Source organism: Paroedura picta, chromosome 16, assembly GCF_049243985.1.
Source record: "Paroedura picta isolate Pp20150507F chromosome 16, Ppicta_v3.0, whole genome shotgun sequence".
Classification (NCBI taxonomy): domain Eukaryota; kingdom Metazoa; phylum Chordata; class Lepidosauria; order Squamata; family Gekkonidae; genus Paroedura; species Paroedura picta.
Window position 1 is genome coordinate 26,138,797 of NC_135384.1, and position 21,989 is coordinate 26,160,785.

The 21,989-nt window shown below is 46.8% G+C and overlaps 1 protein-coding gene across 1 annotated transcript; it reads left to right on the forward strand.

Moving 5' to 3' along the window:
- Positions 1-7,919: 7,919 nt before the first annotated feature.
- LOC143825035 (keratin, type I cytoskeletal 19-like) lies at positions 7,920-16,099 on the forward strand. The gene is made up of 7 exons (XM_077312980.1): positions 7,920-8,768; positions 10,815-10,897; positions 11,578-11,734; positions 12,456-12,617; positions 13,445-13,570; positions 14,021-14,247; positions 15,934-16,099. Exons 1-7 carry the CDS (start codon positions 8,001-8,003, stop codon positions 16,079-16,081), a joined length of 1,671 nt encoding a protein of 556 aa, XP_077169095.1. The 5' UTR covers positions 7,920-8,000; the 3' UTR covers positions 16,082-16,099.
- The last annotated feature ends 5,890 nt before the right edge of the window (positions 16,100-21,989 follow it).

Genomic DNA, 21,989 nt, shown 5'->3' on the forward strand with positions numbered 1-21,989 from the left:
GACATGTAAATCATTTGGATGCTACTTAGTGTCCCCCTTCCCCCCTGGGAATTGCTTCTAGGTTTGAGAACCCGTGACACACGGGGAATCTTCAAAAGGACAAACAGAGCAATCCAAGGCTGAGACTTCACATCCCAGGAGCCATGTGGAGATGGGTGGGGGGAAAGGTACATAAATGAAAGGAAACAGGGCAGGCAATAAACATGGGCAACAGACCCTTACATTTCTAAATACAATCTAAATACATTGATGGTATTTATGGCAGAAGCATGATGGGCAGGATTGTCTTGGACAGGCAGCAGCTGTACAAGGTCTCAGGCAGTGTCCTTTCATGTCATCTCCAGTCTAGACTTGTCAAGTGAAAATGCCGGGGATTAGATCAGAGCCCACCTGGTTACCGAGCAAATGCTCTACCATTCAGCCATAGTCTCACCCAATGAACTGTGTCACAGTTCATGTTGCGATCTAGAAGAAGTAGTAGTAGTTGGTTTTTGTACCCCATTTCTCACTGCCTGAAAGAGTCTCAAAGCGGCTTACAATCGCCTTCCGTTCCTCTCTCCACAACAGGCACCCTATTAGACAGGTGAGGCTGACAGAGCTTCTGACAGGACGGCTCCGGTCAGAACAGCGCTGTCAGGGCTGTGATGAGTCCAAGGTCACCCAGCTGACTGCATGTGGAGGAACAGGGAATCAAACTCGGCTCGCCAAATTAGAAGCCACCGCTCTTAGCTACAACACCATGCTGGCTCTAGCAGGCATCCACAATCTGAGCCATCTTTCCCATCACAGATTAAACATAATGTGCTACGAGGTGTATCTGGGACTCAATGTTTTCTAGGAATTTATTATTAGCAGTTTCATAAGAGCTCTTCCCAGAAAGAGTGAGCAGACTAAGGACATACCATCTGTCAGGTTCAGGCAGTGTGATGTTCCATTTGTTGTAACAGCTCCACCTGGAAGAGTCCACAGTCTTGACACTCTGCACTTTGCAGATTTCTGGCCATAACAATTCATTGAAATCTCATTCAGAAAATCATCATCCATTGTTTCCAGCAAGCACTGGAAGTATCTAAGGAAATATCACCATTGGAGTGAAACAGCCTGGGCATAGTTTTCTTGTACGCATTTATTTATTTTTATTTACTTCGTTTATATTCATCATTTCCACTGAAACTCAAGGCAAATTGTTTTTTTAAAAATTCAATAAAAACAATACAATATGTATAATAAACGATACAGTCAAGCTAGATCGTCAAATTAGGAAACAGGGTAATAAAAACAGTAAAAACAATATCAGCCTCCCAACCGGTTATGGGTTTCCCAGCTGCTGTTCCACCCTATGAACATGCTTGAAAGACTGGCTTAAGGGCTAGAAACTTGTTTGGTCCAAATCTTTCCATCTTGTATTTTGTGTTCTGATCATTTTGTGATTAGTAAGCTAGCTGGGCCAGAACTTAAAAACAATTATAGGGTGTATTCTCTGACTCCAGTTTGCATGTGATTCAAGGGACAAGCTATAAGTGGGCAAAAAATTTACAAGTAGGAACTTTGCAGTACGATTCTACACAGAGTAACACCTTCCCAAGCCCACTGCTGTCCGGGCCTGGAAGGTCGAGCCCAACATGATCTTGTCAGCTCTCAGAAACCAAACAGGGCTGGCTCTAGTTTGTATTTGGATGGGAGACCATCTGTCAGGTTTCTGCAGAATGCCCCATACATGAATCCTTGACTTGTGCAAAAGATCGAGTTTACTGAGACCAAGCAAGTTAACCTAAGCAATACCTTGTTGGAACCAAGGTACAGCAAAGCAGGTTCAACATATAACCCTGCAGTCAACTCCCCCTCCCCTTTCCTGAAAACCCATGAAATCTTCAAACCCCAAACAGTCCTGATAGCAATGAAGTCCAAGGTCGGCCATGACACAAAGCCTGCATTCACTGTGCTTCTCACACTACCCACATCCTGCTTTGGTTCAGACTCTTGATGTGCTTGCCGGTGTATTTCTAACATTTGCACGTAACAGAGACCTTTAGGCATGGGCCTATCAAAAATGATAGCCACGCTAATCACACTAGCCAGGAACAGGACTAATTTTCCCTGTTTTTTTCAACAAATGCCAAAGAACATCTGTGATTTTTATCTTTGTTACTTGCCCTTCTCTGTTCCTGTCTCCTGGGCTGATGAGAAATGAATGTAATTATCTGCTTTGCTAAATAACAGAGTCCCTGGGAAAATGGCGTATAATTTTGCAGAAGCACAATTCTCCTGAACAGGTTGTTCATGGGGCTCAGCTGAATCAGGGAAATTTGGTTCAGCACTAACATGGATTTTAACACTGCTGTTATTCTGGGAGGTTTTCCTGTGGACAAACAAACCTATCAGCTTTATGCACTTTCTGATAAACTATTTGTTATGAGGAGAGACCAAAAAGGTGGAGAGAAGGCTACATGTTTTCTCATCACAAGTAGCATTGGAACTGGGCCCGCACAGGTTAGGGGTGTTCAGGATCTGCTTTCGGAGAGCATCTGTCAAGACCCTGATCACATGTTGTCATGTTCTTGCCATGATCACGTGTTCACTGGTTACACATTTATTTTCATGACCTATTTTCATGACTTTGACCTATTTTTTAAAGCTTGTTATGTTATTATTATTTTTTTGCTTTGCTTAATTGTATAGAAACTCCTGAGACTGTTTTACTGTTTTGACTTTGTGACGCTAATGTGGGGTTTTAGGAATGCTTGATTTGTCAGGGGGGGGGGCGTGATTGCACATGCTTTTGCTGGGAAATCTGGTCTGGGAAGATTTTTGTGCTTGGCACGTTAGTCAGCATGCCAAGATTCAAACTGGGGAAAGGGGTTGTATGGGAGACATAAAGGGATGCTATGCTTGCTGATCAGCTTTAGCAAGGAAAAACCTTGCTTTCTGGTCATTTCAATAAAGAGATTCTTTTTCTAGAATGAGGCTGCTTATTGGGACCTCAACCGGAATCTGACAGCACCCCTCTCTCTATGAAGGTGGTTTTCTTTATGTGACTATTTGCTCGTGTCTCAAAAAAGGATTAACATCCATTCTGATCTAGGGATGCCAACCTCCAGGTGGAGCCTGGAGATCTCATTCCCCTGGGCTAAATAGCTGCTTTGGAGGGTGGACTCCATGACATCACAACCTGCTGAGCTCTCTCCTATCCCTAAACCCCACCATCCACAGGATCCTTTCCCAGATCTCCAGAAATTTCCCAGTGAGAGTTGGGACCTCTAGTCTAAACCTTGTTGCATTCCTCCAAGCTGGAGAAGATTGGAACCCTGGAGATGTTGGGATCAAAGGCTGGAAACGTAAGTAGTTTCCAGACTCCAGATCTACCAGAATTATTACTTATCTTCAGATGACACAGACCACTTCCACTGAAGAAAATGGCTTTATTGGAGGCTGAACTGGGGCACTATACACTGATATCCCCCCCTCCCTCCTCCAGGCTACACCAGCAAATCTCCAGGAATTTCCAGATCCTGAGTTGGCAACCCAATCCCTTCTGTTGGCTTGGGAATTGGCTTCAGAGTACCCAACAACTGTGTAATAATTGTGACAGTATCAAGAACGATTCATTCTTCTTGCATTTTAAGATGATGGGCCAACCTCCAGGTAAGACCTGAGATCTCCCAGTATTACAAACTGATCTCCAGAATATTGACAGGTTCTCCTAAACCTAGATAAGATGGCTGCTTCAGAGCATGGATCTATGGGACAGTACCCTGCTGAGGTCCTTCTCCCCCCCCCCCCACACACACATTCCCTAGGCTCTACCATCTCACTCTGGGTGCCTTGTCTTCAGAAATGTGGTGGGTGCCAAAGGTAAGGTCTCTTCAGTTGTGAGAAGCACATTTCAGGGGCCACAACTACTTTACTTTATTGGCTGTTCAGCATCTTTTAGATCTATGGATGCCAGCCTCCAGATGGGACCTGGGGATCATCTCCAGACCACCGAGATCAGTTCCCCTGCAGAAAATGGATGCTAGCTAGACCTCATTATTTACCACCCCTTTATTAATGTATTTCTGTAGTTTCAGGATTTCTCTTGGCAATGCTTGATCCAGTCCATTGTTTCTGTTTTCTCTTTTTCCATTGGATGTTGCTCTCATGCTCATTTACGAGGACGGTTTGCTCTGAATGTGTCTCGAAGCTGCCTGGGGGGCGTTGGGGTCGAGGTGGTAGAAAGGCATGACAGAGATGCCTTAATTAGACCCATGAGGGGGGAAGTCAACAAGGCCCTTTTGAGAATCGCTGCGACAAAACATCCAGGCACTGCTGTGAAAGCCAGCCATCAGTTCCAAGGCAGGAAACGTTGCGGGAGTTAAAAGTTTTAGCTGGGTTAGAATGGCCCCCGGGGCTTCTCACTCTGCAGCCACTCTGAAGCACAACACCCCCAGTCTTTTTGCAACCAGTGTTTAACTTTTAATTTCTCTCTGCCCTGGCAGGAGAGAGAACGACCAGCCCGGGAAAGGTATATTAAAGGGGATCAGCGAGGTCTTGATGATAGCTTAGCAGCTGTTAGGAACAAGCTATCTCATCACTTGGAAATAAACCCAAGCCCTCGGCGATCTGTCTGATTAAGTCTTTGCTCAAGTGGTGCTGATGAGCCTTGCTTATTGGGGCTTTGCTTCAGCTGGGTTGCCTTCCTATGCAGTGTCATTGTCTGGGGACTTGTTTGCCATATACTACAGGCCCAGGGAGGAGCTTTCAAGGCAAGCAATTAAATACAGGAAGTTATATATATATAGTGCATCTAGTCAAGGCTATGGTCTTCCCAGTTGCAATGTACGGCTGTGAAAGTTGGACCATAAGGAAGGCCGAGCGTCAAAGAATTGAGGCTTTTGAACTCTGGTGCTGGAGAAGACTCTTGTGAGTCCCTTGGACTGCAAGGCGAACAAACCGGTCAGTCCTAGAGGAGATCAGCCCTGACTGCTCCTTCGAAGGCCAGATCCTGAAGATGAAACTCAAATACTTTGGCCACCTCATGAGAAGGAAGGACTCCCTGGAGAAGAGCCTAATGCTGGGAGCGATAGAGGGCAAAAGAAGAAGGGGACGACAGAGAATGAGGTGGCTGGATGGAGTCACTGAAGCAGTCAGTGCAAACTTAAATGGACTCCGGGGAATGGTAGAGGACAGGAAGGCCTGGAGGATCATTGTCCATGACTTCGCACCTAACAACATGTAGATGTAGATGTAGATACACACACACACACACAAAATATGCAGTTAATATCAATGTCTGATCAACAAATACAACAGTATAAACAAAGGTATGGGAACAAATCAGATCCCAGTGAATACTTAACTTAAAAAGATTAAAAATATTAACTCTCTGAAGGGGTAAGTAATCAAAGGATTGGTATCTGGTAATATTTATTTATTTATTTATTTATTTATTTATTTATCTATCTATCTATTTATTTATTTATTTATTTGATTTTTATACTGCCCTCCCATACGGCTCAGGGCGGTATAGACAGACTAACATATCTGTGCCAGTGTCAAAATTTTGTCCCAATAGGAATGTAGTCATGAATTTAGCCCTTTATATTCTAAATAAAGAGGGCAATCTAAAACATCCTGAGAAAAGTCAAAAGGCTAAAAGAACACGGGATGAATGACCAGGAAGTAAGGCCGCTGGCATGGTTTGAAAACACAAATGGGCAAAAGCCTTTTGGAAATTTTGTGATGAGAGGGTAACCAAACTATCAGATCTGAAAGGAACTTTTCAAAACAGCTTGAACAAGGTGGGGGGAATTAGATTGTGTAATTGTGTGTCTACCAAATAAGCTACAATTTTAAAGACCCCGCCTAGTAAAATGGGTCCTCCTGAATGAGCTCCCAATAAATCGTCTGCCTGCTGCTGTTTATACTCTTAGCGGTAGTGAAATTAAAGAAAGCAGAAATTGGATATTAAGTTTGACTCCCTGCCACAGAAACGGAGTTTTCATTACAACCAAACGTTTGTCAGCATCGCAAAGCACTGATAAAACATCTGTTAATCCACCACATCTTTGAACTACAGGGCCCGTAGGGTGAACAAGATGAATGGGGTTAATTAGCTTTCCAAAAAGTGAGTAAGTAGAGAAAGAAATAAAACCAAAACACACATCTGAGAACAGTGTTGTTGGGCTGGCCCTTCCCTTCCCAGGGCATTTCATAAAGAAAATGATGACTACTGGGGAAAAAAGGCAAAAAGCAGGAGATGGGAAGATGCAGCAGCTGGAGAAGTGACCAGATTAAAGCTTATTGGCCGTATGGGCAAAGAGGCATTGGGTGCTGGGCAATGGCTCCCTAGGTCATGCTCTCTCAATGTTCTTACCCTTGAGAAACCCCTGGAACTTTCCTCAGGCTTTGAGAAACCCCAGAAGTGGCACAACAGTGCAGAATATGGTTGGGAAGCAGAGCTGTGGACATGCCCACCTGGGGTTCCTCCCCTTACCCTCCGGGCCCATCATTGGCCATATTGGGAGGGGCGTCGGATAGACATTACATATGGTCAGGACACCCCATAAATGTTTGACAAAGTTTAAAATACATTTAAAAACATAAAAATATATCAGAATGATTTAACTCCCACCCATTTTGGAAACCCGTCCAGGACCGTCAAGAAACCCCAGGGCTTCGCAAGCCCTTGGTTGAGAAAGGCTGCCCTAGGTGCTACGCAACACTCCCCTTTAGCCTAGCTACTGTCCGGAAGGCAGGGGGATGTGGTTGGGGCTCAATAGCTCTTGGTCCAATTCAGTGTAGGGAATACATAAATACGGTGCTAAAAATGATATTCTTGTCACGTTCTTCTGCTAAATCATAAAAAAGGGACTTACGAAGGTGAATCTGATAAGAAAACAAACAAGCCAAGCCTGGGAACAGAATGGGAAAAGGCATATTGGCTACAGGGATTGGGGGATGGGACATCTGTCTTTTGGAGAGACATGAAGTTGCCAGCTTCCAGGTGGTAGGTAGAGTTCTCCTGAGATTACAACTGTTCTCCCAAAAATGATGGCTTTGGAAGAGGGACTCTAGGGCACTATACCCCACTGAAGTCCCTCCCCTCCTCTCTTCAGGCTTCATCGTCCAATCTCCAACAGGTCTTTCTCAACCCGGAGCTAGCAACCCTAGAAAGGCACCAAAATGTTAGCTTCTACCATAGAGCTTTATGTTCCCTGTAAACTGCTCTGAGCTGCAAGGGAGGGTGGTCTATAAATCTAAATCAACAAATATAAATAATAACAAGTAAAGAAAAGCCTTCATAGTGCCCACACAGTGGTTCTATGTGCTTTCCTGAAGCACATGGTGGGCTCCCAAGGAAGTACTTGTGAGTGCCTTGGCAGGGTTGGAGGACAGCACTGAAGAATACCGCATAATATCCCAGTGCTACGTAGCCCCTGAGATTTGGCGATCTGATCACGTCACTTGGAGCACATGACATCAACTTTGAGCGAGAGGACATCAGGGCAATCTCAAGGAAGTATTTCCCAAGGGATGCCAGGAACAGTTGACAAGACAAGCATTTCTCTATTCTTACAATAATTTCTGCACACCCATTTGAGTCGCAACAGCTCGGCTTTTCCACGCCGTTGAAGTTGGGCCTCGCCGTCTCGACAAAAGGGATTATAGTTCCTAGCGATAGTCGCAAGCAACGCACACTATCCCTGTGGTTTTTCCCCCTCAAGGAGCTGCTGACACATGCAAGCATCTTCTCCGAATCCAGCGAATATCTGCAGGCAGCTTGCCTCCGCAAAATTATCCATGGCAGGAATAATTACAGCAACCAATGCTTTGAGTTGTGTGAGAGAGAGAGAGAGAGGAGAGAAAGAGAGAGATCCAACATGAAAGAAGCTCAACCAGTACTGGCGACACCCTTTGCCAAGTGTATAAATAGAGACCTGAAGGAAAGGAGTCCAGCAGTCTTGCTTTACACCCAGCTGTAGCTTCTGCTTCTTCCTTGGAATTCCTGCATCACTGTCGCGATGAGCGCGGGGACAAGGCACACCGTCGTCACGACTGGAAGGAACAGCAGCGGAAGTGGCAACCTCGGCGGTGGAAGATCCGGGGCTTCCACAGCCTCCTCCGGACGGCTCAGCTCGGCGGGGATGAGTGGCGGGAGAGCCGACTTTGCTGTCCGGAGCCACGTTGGGGGAGGCTCCACTTGTGCCCATGGAGCAGGACGAAGCCATTTTTCAAGTGGCAGCTGCAGCGGTGGGGCGCATATCGGGGGAAGCGGTGGCTTTGGCACTGGCTCTGTTGGGAGTTCTGCTGCTAGGGGTGGCGTAGTAGGTGGTGGTCACGCCAACATGGTTGGCGGTGCTCATGCAGGTGTGGTGGGCGGTGCCCATGCCGGTATGGTGAGTGGCCATTGTGGCATGGCTGGGGCTATCCCTGCTGGCATGGTGGGTGGCATGGGCTCTGTAATGGGCAGTGGCCATGGGGGCATGGTGGGCCCTCCTTGTGGATTTGCCGGTGGTGTGGTTGCCGGCCCTGCGGTTGTTGGTGGCATGGGTGGCATGGGTGGTGACCCGATGGCTTGTGGTGCCATGTTCCCTACGCTTGACGGAAAGATGACCATGCAGAACCTCAATGACCGCCTGGCCAGTTACCTGGATAAGGTCCGTTGCCTAGAGGAGGAAAATGCCATGCTCGAGAGCCGGATCAGGGAATTCTATGTCAAACAAGGACCCCTCTCTGAACCAAAGGATTACAGCCATTATCACCAACAGATTGAAGATATTAAGAACCAGGTAGGGCATGAAAACCCAGCCATTTTAGTCATTCTCAGGGGTCCTGCTCTTTTCTGCAATGAGACAACCTGGATTGAACTCAGAGCAGCATCACTGTGCAGGTGCCCCATGGAAACGGTGTGACGCTAGCGCATGATCATTCATCATAGAAAGTGTGGAAATGTCTGTAAAACCTCCCTTTGTTATGCAGGCTGTTTCTAGGGGTAGAAATGCTCCTTCTCCCCCCACCCCCAATTTGATAGTTTCATATTTTATTGAGCTATATTTTTACAAAAATGTAAAATTAGCCATTTTTTAAAAACAGAAACAAAAGTTCTCAGTTAGCGTCTCAGCCTTTTGGCTAAGATCAAGTGTCGTATCAGTTAGCTAAGAATTTAAGCTGGGAACAAAATTATTCTTTTGGACAGTTACGGTCTTTGATTTTCAGAATTTAAGAATGCGAGCTTTAGGATAACGAAATCTGAGTGTGGCAGCGCCTTTAAGACCGACAAAATGTTATTCAAGGTGTCAACTTTTGTGTCCATACACACTTTTTCAGACATGCCTATAAGTGTACAGAGACAGGGAAAGGTTTGGGAAAGGGCGGTATTATTCTGATATACACTAATAGCTCCTTTCAAAAACTATATATCTGGAATGCTATATTTAGTTTTAGAACCATTTTGGGGGTTTGTTTGCCTTTCGGTTTATGTTAAGTATCTGTACCCTGTTTTTCTCTGCAATGGAGACTCAAAGCAGCTTACAAATTGCACAAACGCAAGATGAGTTTGAGCGAGGAAGGCAGGTTGCCAACCTCCAGGTGGCTGGAAACCTTTTGGGATTACACAGCTGATCTCCAGGCCACAGAAACCGGTTCCGCTGGAGAAAATGGCCACTTTGGAAGTTGGATTCTATGGTATTATATCCCATTGAAGTCCTGCCCCTCCCCAAGCCCTGCCCTTTTCAGACTCCACCCCCCAAATCTCCAAATATTTCCCAACCCAGAGCTGGCAGCTCTTAACTATTCTCCAGTATCCTAGGTAGAGTCTGCACACAATAATAATGCACTTTCAATGCACTTTAGAAGTAGATTTTCCTGTTCCGCATAGGAAAATCCAGCTGCCAAAGCACCTTGAAAGGGCATTATCCTATATGTGCAGACTCTGCCCTAGTATCCACCCCAGCATCCTGGCTCTTTCGGGACTAGGAGCTGGGGGATAAGAGCCTCTTGACCTTCTTGCCTGTAGGCTTGTGCCTCTGGCTGTGCTTAGGCTAAAAACTTGTGAGATGAAAGATTCTGGTGGGTCACTGTGTTGGTCTGGAGCAGCAGAACAAAGTTTTGAGTCCAGTGGCAGCTTTAAGACCAGTGAAGTTTTATTCAAGACCAACACAGTTATTTATTCCTGCATGTGCACAAACACTTATAACTTGAACAGAACTATATTGGTCTTAAAGCTGCCACTGGACTGGAACTTTCTTCTTTAGACAGCAATAGAAGCTCAGTCCAGATCTCACTTGGCTGGCAGAAATATTCTTAGCCTCCTTTTCCCTGCTAGAAGAGCTCAAATACCTGCAAACAAGAAAGTGACGGAAGCCCAATCCAGATCCTAATAACACTTAGGATTCATGAGCATTTCAGCCTTTCCCCATATGCTAGTGGCTGGTTTATATTGTCGACTGTGCAACATTAGCACTGCAGTTACAAAGATAATTTTTTCGCCTGGAGCAAACAACCGCACCATGGTTTCTTTTTCATTTGCTTCAAACTATGAAACTGTTTGAGATGCAGTTGGGCAGAAACTGGCACTGAAGGTGTTAAAAACAAGCCATATTGATTCCCACAAGGAACTGTGATGGCTTGTTCTCCTGAAGTTCAGTTGTTCAGTGATGTCCAATTGTTACAATCCCTGCACCTTGACTACGCACTGGAATCTAGTGGGTGTTTGACTGGCTAGGAATTGATGTTAGACCAACAGTCCCCTGGAAAATCTTCATCCCAGGCTTTGCACGAAACAGGAAGACAGAGGAGGACCATAACTGGTATCTTCTCATTCTGTCTCTTCCCAGCTCATCTGCACAAGTGTGGAAAACAACAAGCTCCTTCTGTGCATTGACAACAGCAAGCTGACTGCTGATGACTTCCGAACCAAGTGAGTATTTCCCCAGTGAGCCAAGGGGAAGGAGAGAGCACTCTCTTGGCTGAAGGACCGTTTACGCACTGGGAACTTCACTGCCCCAGCTCCCATGCAGGAGCAAAAATCGGGGGCAGATGAGGCGCACCAGCCTGCAGCCTGGCATGAAAGCTCCAGTGCGTAAACCAGGGGTAGTCAAACTGCGGCCCTCCAGATGTCCATGGACTACAATTCCCAGGAGCCCCCTGCCAGCGAATGCTGGCAGGGGGCTCCTGGGAATTGTAGTCCATGGACATCTGGAGGGCCGCAGTTTGACTACCCCTGGCGTAAACGGTCAAGGACTAGCTTGGTAGATTGAAAGCAGAAGAGTGGCTCATTCCAGCCTCAACATGTGGAAGTTGTCTTGTGCTGATAACCATATAGGGGTGCAGGGGAGGGTAGTGCCTGTGTATGATAGGATGTAACAGCAGCTGGGGCTGCCACAACCACCATGGGGGTCGGATCAAGATTCCATCTGCCTCCCCTCATATGATCATCAGAGAAAGGGGCATATCCCCCATAATATGGGAGTGCTGGTCTTAAAAGCCTACAAAAACCATGAAATATTGGTTGGGTGCAACAACAGCGGCTGTTTCTGGAGGAAGGATCCAGGTTGTCCCCCGGCAACGGGCTCTTACACTGCGCTCCTTGTGGCTTAGGTACGAAACGGAGTGCTGCCTCCGTCAGAACGTGGAGGCCGATATCAATGGCTTACATCAAATCCTGGATCAACTGACAGCCTGCAGGTCTGACCTGGAGATACAATGTGAGAACCTGCAGGATGAACTGTGTAGCTTGAAGAAGAACCATGAAGAGGTGAGGAACGTTGTCTCCTCAGTTTATGAGGTCTAACTGGAACACGTGGCATAACTTTTTCCTGATTCCAGGAGCTTAATGTTTTAGAATTATATTTTCTGCTGCTGAAAGATGCTCTTCATGTTAGAATCCACAGATGTGTTGTAGCTGTCAGTTCTGTCGAAGGTTAGAGGCTCAAAAAGCATCACACCTCTCCAGGAATCACCAGAAACTCTATGGTTTTACTAGCAAAATGACTTTCCTTTCCACTGGCCTCCTGGAGACACTGCTTCCACTGATTCCTCTCATAATGTTCAGGAATTTCAGATGCCCAGACCAAGACCGGGGAGATAAAATGTCCCAGGAACTAGCCAAGCTGAGCAAATCCCACAGCACTAGAAATTGGTTCTGCAAGAGCCACTCCATTAAGGTCTGCCCAGTGATAAAGTGCCAAAGATGAACACTGGCTTACCCTCTACACCTTCCCACAAATGGTCAATGGGCTTGAGAGGTAATGGGTGAGCTGACACCAGTCACTGTTGCTGCAGAAGGGTCAAAGCCATATGCTGGCCTTGGTTATGCTTGCTCCTGGTCATCCCTGGCCCAACGGGAGTTTCCCCTGTAAGTTAAACGGGCAGTTCACCCCTGTGCCTGGTTTAGGATGGGAGATGATTAATGCAAGGGGTGAAGGAGACACCGTCATGGTGGTGGCTATTTCAACTGACTAATGACCCTCCTGCAGGAAGTAACCAGTCTGAAGAGCCAGTCGACTGGCGATGTTAACGTGGAAGTCAATGCCTGTCCTGGTCCGGATCTGAGGAAGATCCTGGAAGAGATGAGATGCAAGTACGAATCAATGATCGAATGCAACCGTAAAGAAGTCGAAGCCTGGTATGGATCCAAGGTAAGATTAACCTCGTTCCGAATTCATAACATGAGGTCGTGCTTATTTATTCATTTTTTAGGCTTATAGGCTGCCCCTCTCCAAGCAGTCTCGGGGCAGCTCACAACGATATGACCGTGAAGAACTCATAAAAAGAATAAATGACTAAGTCTTAAAAATTCTTCAATCTAAAATTTTTAACTAAACAGTCAAGATCATACCCACTCATATCTTCCCCTGTCGTGCCCGGGAACCAAGTGGATGGTATAACCAGTTGTCAACCAGGAGCAAGGTAGGGGGAGTAGGAGTCTGGCTGGAAGGCCCATTCAGATGATAATGGTGGTCCTTGGCCTCAACCAAATGCCTGGTGGAAGGGCACTGGAGAATGTAACGAACGTAGCTACAATTTGGGACATGGCCCTTGCTGGGCGGGGAGAGGGGGCTGTAGTTCAGCAGTCTGCTTGCAGGTCTCAGCTTCAAATCCCCAGCATATACAGAGGACTAGATAGTAGACCTCGGTTTGAATATCTGGAGAACTGCTGCCAAATATGGTAGCCAATACCAGGCTTGATAGGCTCTAGTTCAGTAGAAATCTGTTAATGAGGCCTTGGTTGTAGAGCATTTGCTCTTCATGAAGAATGTCCAGGGTTCAGACCCCACCATCTCCAGTTCATCAGCATCAGGCAGCGGATGACGGGAAAGATCTCTCTTTGAGACACCGGAGAACTGTCACTGGAAAGAGTGACAGAGGAGACAGTGCATGACTCGATAAACCAGGATTCTGGCAACTTGATGCGCTTGTGAGAGATGTAACAGGCATTTGTGTTTTGCAATTCTGCTCATGGCAGATCGAGGAGGTGAACCGTGATGTCTGCACCAGCAGTCAGGAGATTGAAGAGAGCAACAATAAGGTCACTGAACTGAGACGCCAACTGCAAGCCCTGGAGATTGACTACGATGCCCAATGCAGCCTGGTAAGACGGATCAGAAGAAGTAAATGGTTGGGTTTAATGGAGCGAAAAGTGATAGCGGGCAGGGACAAGATCCATGGAATGTGCCCCATTTCCTGTGCAGGGATAATCACACAGTGTCTCTTCTCCAAATTGTCTGATGGGGGTTATTGGTTAGTAGAAGGTGCTCACATCATATTCCCTATGCTAGCTTTCAAATCATTGAAGGATATCTAACAGACGTTACCTCCAGAGACAAAACTAAGACCATCTAACAGATCCTCCCCCCTGGCCTTGTGGTCTGCCTGCGAGACATTCACAACTCACTTTGGGATCCTGACCCACAGCTCAAGAGCTGCTAGAATAGATCTTTCCTCCTAGCATCTTCTCCAGGACCCTTGTGCCTATTCCCGCCATCTTTGCATGCCAAGCGGGAGGTGACTGCTCTAACCGTGTTTCTGTCGGGCATTGCAGAGGGATACCCTGGAAGCCTCCCTGGGTGAAACGGAGCATCGCTACAACAGCCACTTGGCTGAGCTGCAGGAACGCATCTCCGTCCTGGAGCAGCAGCTAGCGGAGCTCCGGGCCGAAATGGAGTGCCAGAACCAGGAATACACGGAGCTCCTGGATGTCAAAAGTCGGCTGGAGCAAGAAATCGCCACCTACCGCTGCCTGTTGGAAGGCGGGCAGCACGACATTGTGTAGGTAGCATGCAGGGAGCGGGACTTCCATATAGAATCATAGAATCATAGAGTTGGAAGGGGCCATACAGGCCATCTAGTCCAGCCCCCTGCTCAATGCAGGATCATAGAATCATAGAACCATAGAGTTGGAAGGGGCCATACAGGCCATCTAGTTCAACCCCTTGCTCAACGCAGGATCAGCCCTAAGCATCCTAAAGCATCCAAGAAAAGTGTGTATTCAACCTTTGCTTGAAGACTGCCAGTGAGGGGGAGCTCACCACCTCCTTAGGCAGCCTATTCCACTGCTGAACTACTCTGACTGTGAAATTTTTTTTCCTGACATCTAGCCTATATCGTTGTACTTGAAGTTTAAACCCATTACTGCGCATCCTCTCCTCTGCAGCCAATGGAAACAGCCTCCTGCCCTCCTCCAAGTGACAACCTTTCAAATACTTAAAGAGGGCTATCATGTCCCCTCTCAACCTCCTTTTCTCCAGGCTGAACATTCCCAAGTCCCTCAACCTGCCTTCATAGGGCTTGGTCCCTTGGCCCCAGATCATCCTCGTCGCTCTCCTCTGTACAAGTGTCCCCGACCTTTTTGAGCCTGCAGGCATCTTCGGAATTCTGACACAGTCATGATTTTAAAAACTCCAATGAGGACTGTCAATAAATAAAAACGGTATCAGCCAAAAGCAGTCTTAAATAAAAGCAGCCTTCCGCTGCCTTCTGAAGATCAGCACTGAGGAGGCCAGACACCCCTTCCTGAGGAGGTTGCTCCAGGATTGTGGGGCTACCTCCAAAAAGGCACTCTCTCATGTACTCATGATCTAAATTCCCAGGCAAGGACATATGGGAAAAGTCCGTCCTTCAGACAACCTGGGCTCATTCCACCAGTGTAGAATAATGCACTTTCCTGTTCAGAAAAGGAAAATCTACTTCTAAAGTCCACTGAAAGTGCATTAGCCATTGAGTGCAGAATGGGCCCTGGGCCCAGGCCCTGTAGGGCTTTAAAGGACAAAACCAACACCTTGTACAGGACTTGGGAATGGATCAGTAGCCAATGTAATTGCTGTACTATCTCAGTCATAAGAGCCTCTTGTGGGGCAGAGTGGTAAGGCAGCAGACATGTAGTCTGAAAGCTCTGCCCATGAGGCTGGGAGTTCAATCCCAGCAGCCGGCTCCAGGTTGACTCAGCCTTCCATCCTTCCGAGGTCGGTAAAATGAGTACCCAGCTTGCTGCTGGGGGGTAAACGGTAATGACTGGGGAAGGCACTGGCAAACCACCCCATACTGAGTCTGCCATGATAATGCTAGAGGGTGTCACCCCAAGGGTCAGACATGACTCGGTGCTTGCACAGGGGATACCTTTACCTTTACCTTATCTCAGTCATATGCTACCAGTAGCTTGCCCCAACTAGTATCCTGCACTTCCTGCAGCTACCAAACGCTCTTCAAGAGTAGTCCCAGGTCAAATGCATTGCAGTAATACAGTCTAGATGTAACTAAGTTATGGAGCATTGTGGCTAGGTCTGATTGAGCCATGAATGGGCACACCAGCCAAAGCTGAGCAAACACACTCTGAGCCACAGTAGCCACCTGGCTTTCTAGGGTGACCGCTGTGTCAAGCAGCATCCCCAAGTTGTGAACTTGGCTTTTCAAGGGATTTGAGACCTCATGGATCACAACTCTTCCTTTTTCTTACAGAGGAGGAGGAGGAGGAAGCGGAGGTGGAGCAGGATCTACTAGAGCCAGTGGTGGGTCGAGTGGAAGATCTGGAGAAGCTCGGACATCTCACACTTATGTGACACATTCTGCGGGGCATTCATACCACGCAGGCCATGGACACCACTAGGCCTCAAGGAAGCAGTGCATGAGGTGAGGACTGCCTTTTCTTCCAGCCCACGATTCTAGACCAGGGGTGGTCAAACTGCGGCCCTCCAGATGTCCCTGGACTACAATTCCCATGAGCCTTATTTCAGCTTAAGCAGAGATGCGTGTTGCTCACTGATATTTACATCACAAACAACAGGCAGCTGCCTAACGGACACTCAAGGCACCCCATCATAAACAGCATGCTACACAGGGGAAGTGTTCCATTTTTGCCGGTACACTGCAATGCTCTTTTAAGTACCCAGAGAAGGTTTAAGAAGTGCAATGCTAAAGGTGCACAAGCATGAGGATGCATTGACTGCTGCCCCTCCACATAGAACTGCCTTTTCTGTGTTATAACTAATAATGCCAGAAGGTTTTTATAGCTTTCAGTCGCTGGCACATGCTGATGCTAAAAGGATCTGTGTTCAATGTTATTCACGTGATGTTAATGTCAGGTAGGATGTAGAAGAGGAGTGACAGCTTCTTTGGGGTTGTACTCTGATATAAGCACAACCTGAAAGCTCATGCAGCTGTACGGAGGCTAGTTTGGGGCCTGGAATATTCAAAAGAGGATCAGGAAAAGGTCTAGGTGAGAGAGGATGGGTTAGCATTGCAACGGGAAAAGAGAACTGGCCTATGCAAAGACGAGAAACAGGAAGTCAGTAAGGGGTAGAGGGAGGATATAATATAATTTGGCATGGCTTGCTGGTAGGTTTTGGTAGAAGTTTACTGTACAAATATTTTGTGACCATGGGGTTGGCTCCATCCAGTGTTTTCACTCAGTCTTGGTTGTCTCCCAAGTACAGCCTCTGTCTCAGTCGAATTCTGTTCATGAAGGTCCCATGATCTTTAGCAAAGCTGTTTTGGGTGGACCAGAAGGGAAGCTGGTTGGATCCAACTTATGGATTTTTATAGTTCCGGTTTACTTAAATACTCATGAGCTGTACTGCCAAGTAACCATAGTAACTAAATGTTGTCCTTTTTTAACTCCTTCCAAAGGAACTGGTGGAGAATAGACAGTTCTAAGACACGTGAACACCTCCCAGTGAAGGACTCACTTCACAGATGTGATCCCTTCCCCCAGATGAGCATCCCTAGCATTTCCTCCAAGCTGCTGCTGCTGGTATGTCCTATCCATAGTTTCTGCAAAGCTGATCAGAGGGCACACCGATACCTCCTGTGCTACTTTCCATTATTCTGCATAAAGTCTTTCCAAAAACTGTTTCTTCCCCGGAAGCATCAGCACCGTGGTTAGTTCTTCGTTGGCCACTGAAAACTAAACGAGAAGTCTCAAATAAATCTCCGCTTTTCTCTTGATACCAAAAGATGCCTGTGTGTGCAAAATATTTCTTAACAAATGAGCGAAAGAACATATTAGCCAAGTCACAAATTGGAAATGTGTGTTCAGGAGGGGAGCCATGTTACTCTGAAGTAACAGAACAGTGGCTGATTCCGGCGGCACCTTTAAGACCAACAAAATTAAATTCTGGGTCTTCCATGTGCCTGCACACTTCTTCGGATACATGGTGGGTAATGTGTCATATTGTTCCCATAGGCTCACATTCAACACTTGGACTAATTTTAATCTTCCTTCAAAGGGTACAGAATCTGGTCTGCATACACGTATGCATGTGTACACGACTAAACCCCAAAATATGCATTTATGCAAATTAAAGGTGCCTATAAGATTTCCCCAACAGGGCAAATGACAGGTGGGGTGGTGGTGACTTTTTCTAGTGTGAAAACAGGGGAAGAATGGTTCAAGTTTCCATCTACCCCCCCCCCCCATTTTCCTTCTTGATAATGTAACCCCATGAGCTACACTTACAAAACACACACACCAGAACATAATTTAAAATATTAATGGGAGAAATCCTCATATGTACCCGAGTCTTAAAGCTATGTCTCCTATCCTACTCCAAGTTTTCTGTTCCATTTTACACAATGACTTTTACACAATCCCCACTTCTTCAAGCGGCAGTCAGTTATTGTGGCAGTACTTGCTGGGCTCATTCCCCTTGAAAAAGAGAGGGATGGCATGTTAGGGCATTTATCAAATAGCTGTTTTAATTACAAATACAACCCAGGTGGAGACACATCCACATAGTAGGAGGAAGTCAGAGAGAGAGAGAGAGAGAGAGAGAGACAGACAGACAGACAGACAGACAGGCAGATCTTGAATTCCAATTCTTCAACTTCATTCATCTCCCACCAGCCTGCTACATGCAGACACCTTGTGAGGAACGTCAGGCCGAGAGAGTACTGAGAGAACTGTGACTGACCCTAGGTCACCCAGCTGGCTGCATGTAGAAGAGTAGGGAATCAAACCCAGTTCTCCAGATTAGAGGCTGATGCTCTTAACCACCTATCCTTCCAAAATTGGTCCTTTGCAGCAGGCTGCTGCAACTTCTTATATTCCAGTCCTATGTTCATATTAAGGACCGCACCGGCCTCCTCCTTTTCTGTTCTTAAATTCTATCACAGGAGGGTGAGGCTCCTGTGCCTCTTAAGACTTGGGGGTACGGTGGCTGCGGTACCGGTATTTCCAATTCATTAATACGTCTGACACTCTAGAGAGATTAAAATCCACCACAGAACGAACTGCAGGGGGCTGCCTGCAAACTTGGATCTTGCCATTCCAGTTCTGTGCCTTCCGGAGCAATTGGCTTCATCACAATGAGCTATGAGCTGCCAACCATTAGGCTAATGTCTCCATTGGACGCTGTTGCCAAACACACGTGTAACCTGGAGATGTGGGTGCTGCTGATCTTGGCTGATTGCCATAAAACTGCATGAATGGTGAGACAAAGATACCATCTAGCCAAGACCTGATGTACCTTCGGCTGAGGAAAGAGCTTGCATCTCATGCACGGGAACGGAAGATTCTGCTGAGCCCATCCAAATGTGCACCAAGGATCAATTACGCACACCACACATGTTGCACAATACATTCCAGGGGTGACAGTGGTAAATTTCACAGACTTTTGAGTCCAACACTCCAGAAGCGCCAGACATACAGAGGAGAAAAGGGCAGGCATCTTCAGCTATTCCCAGCCTTTGGGATTCTGACTCTGGATGGTGGGCACAGCCACAAAATGGCTGCCACAAGAGGCGGAGTCAGCCACAACATTGCCGCGAGTGAGATGATCACAGAATTCTAATAGCAATGCTTCAACAGATTCAAAAATATTTTCTTGCCCGTGCCCTGCTTGTCTTCAGTCATGCTGTGAAGGACGCCGTGCTGGGGTGGCAGCCGCTCCCAAAGTAAGTCCTGAAAATTCTGCACTGCCAATCAGATCTCCGGTGGCCAATCAGTAGCCTTGTTGGGCAAACCCCATGTGGCCTTGCCCACTTGACAGGCAGAAGAAAAGGTTTCTGGGAGACCCATGGAGCCTACGGGTACCACAACGGAGAAGGCTGGGTTTGAAAGACGAGGGGAAGGGGTGGAAGGAGAAATGTATGCCTGGGTTAAATGACAGCTTACCCCTTGGGCTTGTGTACAGATCATCCTTTACCGCTGATTATTACTACACCACAGATGTGGCTACTATGTAGATCTTGAGGTGACAACTTTCTAGCACAGGTTCAAACCACTAGGGAACGGAGGACTTTTAGTTAGAATCTTTATCTTGTCTCCAATGAAAAATAAGAAGAGCCAAATAGATCAGACCAAAGGTGCGGCTAGGTCAGCATCTTCACTGGCTTAGCAGATGTTCACATGATCTACCCTTGGTATCTGCTTGCCCATTTCATATGAATCCCGTTCAGCTTGTGGAGCCTGAGGAGGCGAACAAGGTCCTTGGAGGGGTAATGGGTGAGCTGACACCCTTTGACACCCTTGCACTTCCTGGCAGATCAACGCTACCAGAGAGGGGCTGGCTGAGTGGGTAAGGGGAGTTGTAATCGCTTACTGGAAGGCAGAGGTTGATCTACCAGTGCTCATGCTGAATATCTGCACAAAGCCGCTAGGAAAGGTCATCAGGTGGTCTGGGCTGTGATGTCACCAATAAGAGGATGACACCCAGCTCTGCCTTTCGTTCCCAAGGATCCTGTTCATGTTCTGAACTGGTGCTTGGAGTCTGTAACGGGCTGGCTGAAGGTGGACAATCTGAATCCTAATTCCTGGCAAGCCAAAAGTGCTTGGGGTTAGTAGAAAGGCAGAGGAGAGGGACCCACTGAACTCAGCTGTGGACATGCAAGCACAGTGATACATTTTTTAAGACTCTGAACACAGTGACATTCCATTGTTAATGTCAGGTGTTCTGAGAACTACAGTTCCTAGCAGGCTCCGAGAGGAGAAAGTAGGATAAAGACGGAGGTGAACTGGGTAGCCCTTGCTAATCTGTAGCTATGGCTTTGTTGGGTGAAGTTTTAATTTTGTATGGTTTACCACAAGCCATGGGGAAAGGCAAGCATAAGGTTTAAATAAATCATGAATTATATTCATAATTATATTATGAATTATAATGAATAACAAAGCTGTTTTCAGAGTCCCTTGGTTAGTGAAAAGCGGGTATAGAAACCAACTCTTAGGAGGAGGAGGAGGAGGAGGAGATGAGGAGGAGGAGGAGCATTCTTGCCAATGACAGTTGGTTTTCTTGTCCTCACAGCTATGAACAATGCATGCACCTTCTCTAGGTTCTTTTTCTTGGCCATGTAGGATCATGGAAACTGGCTTTTACATACATTGGTTGGATCCTCTGATGTCACTTCCCATACTCTTCTCTCTGGCCACTGCAGAGGTTGTCCTCTGCTGCATGTGGTGCCCAGTGAGGATCAGGACCAGGCAGATGTCAAGGAGGTGATGCATGATTTCCCCAACTTGAAAAAGTCTGGGGAGAAGGGCATTATTTGAGAAACTCACACGCTCCCTGGGATACTTGAGGGTTTCCCCCACAGGTCCAAAAGCCACAGACTATTATAACTATTTGGTTGCATGGCTGTCTCTGTTCACACTCTGTGTGTGTTCTTAATTTAGCAGCATGTCATATATTCCTTGTTTACTTGCTCTGGAGCCATTTGCTTTGCAAATGCCTTGGGACTTTCCCCTTGCTCTTGTGGCATTGTGTGGTCTGAGTGGCACAGGTCTGTCTGTGGAGAGGTGGGGCCTAACTAAACATATTGTCCTCATCTGCTTCCTTGGTCGGCACAAAGCAGACAGGTATCACAGATTCCATGCTGGAAACTTAATTCCCAGGTGCACAGAGGCCAATGCAAACTGGGAGCACATTCTATTGGAAGAGGGTTCTCAAGCTCCCCCAACCCAGTATCACTTTCCCGGCCCAAAAAAGCCCCAGGAAGGGTGTTGTTTGCACCATTGTCAAAGGCAAGGGTAGTCAAACTGTGGCCCTCCAGATGTCCATGGACTACAATTCCCAAACGCTGGCAGGGGCTCCTGGGAATGGTAGTCCATGGACATCTGGAGGGCCGCAGTTTGACTACCCCTGGTCAAAAGGCTGGATCTGGAGACTCTGACCAGCTGGCTCAGAATGTGATTTCCAATATTCTGATTCCATCTAGCGTCGCCTACATTCCCACATGTGCTGGGGCCAAGACATTACCCGATCGTGGAAGGCTTGGACAAAAATGGAGAGTTAATTCTTACAAGGAGGTTGAGTCTCCCTTCTGGAGGTGAAAAAAAAAATTGATGATTCTATGCATTTATAGATTTACTGGTGTGGTGACATTTTTAGAAAGGAGTGGTTGATGTTTAAAGAAACTGCCCTGTTAACAAGATATCTGGAGGCAAAGAGCCTATGGGGTTTCTTTCCCCTTAGTTTGAAGGATAAGAACAAACTCATCCTACTGGAAGATGAGATTGCGCTCCTTTGGTGGTGACACCCTCGGCTAGAAAAGATATAAATTGGGACTGGCAAGGATGACAACCA

Coding starts and splice junctions, on each gene's coding strand:
- LOC143825035 (XM_077312980.1), top strand. CDS start 8,001: ATGAGCGCGGGGACAAGGCACACCGTCGTCACGACTGGAAGGAACAGC. Junction 12,618..13,444: donor AAGCCTGGTATGGATCCAAG/GTAAGATTAACC, acceptor TGCTCATGGCAG/ATCGAGGAGGTGAACCGTGA. Junction 13,571..14,020: donor ACGATGCCCAATGCAGCCTG/GTAAGACGGATC, acceptor CGGGCATTGCAG/AGGGATACCCTGGAAGCCTC.